Source organism: Cotesia glomerata, unplaced genomic scaffold (assembly GCF_020080835.1).
Source record: "Cotesia glomerata isolate CgM1 unplaced genomic scaffold, MPM_Cglom_v2.3 scaffold_1646, whole genome shotgun sequence".
Taxonomy (NCBI): domain Eukaryota; kingdom Metazoa; phylum Arthropoda; class Insecta; order Hymenoptera; family Braconidae; genus Cotesia; species Cotesia glomerata.
Genome location: NW_025402049.1, coordinates 1 through 2,763, shown reverse-complemented (window position 1 = coordinate 2,763; position 2,763 = coordinate 1). Strand labels below are relative to the sequence as shown.

The 2,763-nt window shown below is 35.6% G+C and overlaps 1 protein-coding gene across 1 annotated transcript; it reads left to right on the top strand.

The window, feature by feature from the left end:
* The first annotated feature begins 903 nt into the window (after window positions 1-903).
* LOC123273922 (neurexin-1-like) lies at window positions 904-2,101 on the top strand. The gene is made up of 3 exons (XM_044741408.1): window positions 904-1,072; window positions 1,698-1,805; window positions 1,863-2,101. Exons 1-3 carry the CDS (start codon window positions 950-952, stop codon window positions 1,938-1,940), a joined length of 309 nt encoding a protein of 102 aa, XP_044597343.1. The 5' UTR covers window positions 904-949; the 3' UTR covers window positions 1,941-2,101.
* Window positions 2,102-2,763: the final 662 nt, after the last annotated feature.

Here is a 2,763-nt window from a genome sequence, read left to right as displayed (position 1 = left end):
ACAGATGTGAATAGAGAGTTGAGATTTAATGTCCATCTTTCCTATACGTAATTCAAATTTCAAGCTGTATCATCAAAACCCATTCAACGACTGCGTTAAGCCCCTAATCGGTAGCTCCATATAATAACTTTCAACCCGACCAGTTACCAGCGGAGCCCATGCGGAGAGGTGCAGCCGTAAGACCTGTTTGAGCAATAATACTTATCCCCCCTACAAGAGTCTCGTTTGTATATCTGTCTAATCTAGTCCCCGAATCTTTGAGCTTACCTGCGTTGTCAAATAATTTAACAGCGTCACGAGGCCTTGCTCGGTATATCTCTCGAACGAATCAACAGATTTTGACCACATTAGCGACGATCGACGTGGTTTTTCAAGCTTAATGGCGGATCAGTTTTTGAAGTTGATCGATACAGCTGTTTAAAAGTTATCCAAAAAAAACCACTTTAAAAAAAAATTTTTTCCTTTTTTTTTTTAGATTTTTCAAAAATTCTCAAAATCTATTGGTACGAATCGGTTCAAATTCACAGGAAATCTAAGTTTGAGGGAACTCTTTAGAACGCCGTTTACTAGATTCCGATCAGCTTAGTTGTTCAGAAGGTATAAGCGAGTCACATAGTCACACACACACACACGCACACACACACACACACACACACACACACACACACACACACACACACACACACACACATGCAGACATAGTCCCAACATCGCGGGGGTAGTCAGGGGAAATTCCTATTACCTTAAAACGTCGAGATCTGATGAAAATTCGATTTTTGCAAAACGGGGTGAAAACAATAACTTCCTGATTTTTGAAAATCTTCGATTTTCTTATCGGGAAGTTAGAAATTTTTTTTTTTTTTAAACGCCCTAGTGTCTATACAGAATGTAACATTCATAATATTTTTTATTATGTTTTTAGGTATCTTTCAGAACCGAAAAATTAGGAATGGAATTGATTGAAGCAGCGAAATACGGATCATCGAAAGCCACGATTTCGGGCAGACTCGAATTTCATTGTAGAGAACCTAAGTCAGATCCTATCACCTTTACTACGAAAGATTCTCACCTAGTAAGTATATGGTTCTTGGCTGCGTAGTGATTTTAGATTTTCTGTCTATTGACTTCAGACAAAAACTTTGACAAGGATTTTAGATGGAATTATGTTCAATCCGAGATGGTAGTGATTTCAATTTGTCCTCGGATTACACCTCTGAACAGAATTTTAGAGTACTCACGAGGTCAAATTGACCCCATTTGACTTTCGAAGAATTAAATCTTAGAAACTATGAATTTTATCGGAATTTAGGTTGTTAAATTTTTGGTAGGTAAAACAATGCTCTTTCAAATGCAATCATTATTATTCTGAATTAAATAGTTTAATTAAATAGACCCCCAGTGTACTCCGAGGATTAGTTGTGGTTGCGACAACAATGTTGATACGTCAAAGATTTTAAACTGTTAAATCTTGTTTTTTCAGTATACGGCGAGTTGATATAGGCTCTAAGTATTGACTCTCGATTCTTTTGAACTCAACTCCCTTCAATTTCGCTTAAAATTTTGTACTTATACCTACCCGATCTGAAAAATTTCTCAAGGAATTTTCATATTTGTTCACTAAACCAAAAAAAAAAAATTACAAATATTTGACATAACTTGCTGTCGTATTATGATAATGAATTTATATTTAATTATAGGTCTTGCCTCCATGGAAAAGTTCAAAGTCAGGAAATATTTCATTCAAGATACGAACAAATGAACCGGATGGCCTTGTTATGTACAGTCAAAGTGGAGCATCTTCTAGAGTACGTAAAAATTTCTCCGTCATAATGTGTTCAATTTTCATGCATACTATTATACAGGGTGTCTTAAGGGTAAGGAACGTCCTTGAAGCTATAAAATGTACTCCACGAAATAAAATAATTTATTTGATGCCGTAAGATACACGGCGGAGTTCCTAGGATAGTCCACCTTTACAAGCATGGAATGTTATCAATGTATACTTGTAAACTTGTAATTAAGGTGTTTTTCTGTTCTTTAGGAACTATAGTTTCAGAGAAAATATCACTAGGATGAAAATATATTTCATGTAAAACTTCTCAAGCAAAATAAAATAATTTATTTAATGCCGAAAAAATGACGGCAGAGTTTATTACATTTTTTTTCATTTTTGATGTGAAAACTTCTTTTGGAGCACCGCACACATATCTTTTTCAGTAAGGTGAGTGGTGAAATGAGGCTGAGTTCATCACACTCTGAGAGGAAGAGGCTCAATCAGGGTCAGAACTCAGGGACCACCAGGCATACCTCAAACAGAGCCTGGGAGTCAGAAAATACATATGGTTCAAAAGCCATGTATGTATGTATCCCTCTGTGCAGTGTTGCCAAAATGTAACTTCTATTAGAACCTTCCTTACCCAAGAAATTAAAATTTGAGTTTCACTTTTAACAGCAGCTGTGTTTGGGCATTTCTTGAGATATTTCAGGGTGAGATGATTCATTTAATTACTTATAGGATTTTTAACAGGAGATTTAATTGGGCACTTCCGGCCAAATTTTGAATTTTCACCGGAAATGCCCAAACTAAGCTTCTGGTAAAAATTTCTATGAAAATCAAATACATCGTCTCACACCAAAATATCTCAGGAAATGCCCAAACGCAGCCGCTGTTAAAAGCGGAATTCAAAATTCCAATTTTAAAAGGTTCTCTACGGGAGTTACATTTTGGCACACCCTAATATATATATATATATATATATATAT

What these genes read in the sequence shown, in the direction of transcription:
- LOC123273922 (XM_044741408.1), top strand. Translation starts at nt 950, where the DNA reads ATGGAATTGATTGAAGCAGCGAAATACGGATCATCGAAAGCCACGATT. An exon ending in CTACGAAAGATTCTCACCTA is followed by an intron (nt 1,073 to 1,697) that starts GTAAGTATATGG and finishes ATTTAATTATAG; the next exon opens with GTCTTGCCTCCATGGAAAAG. An exon ending in AAAGTGGAGCATCTTCTAGA is followed by an intron (nt 1,806 to 1,862) that starts GTACGTAAAAAT and finishes ACTATTATACAG; the next exon opens with GGTGTCTTAAGGGTAAGGAA.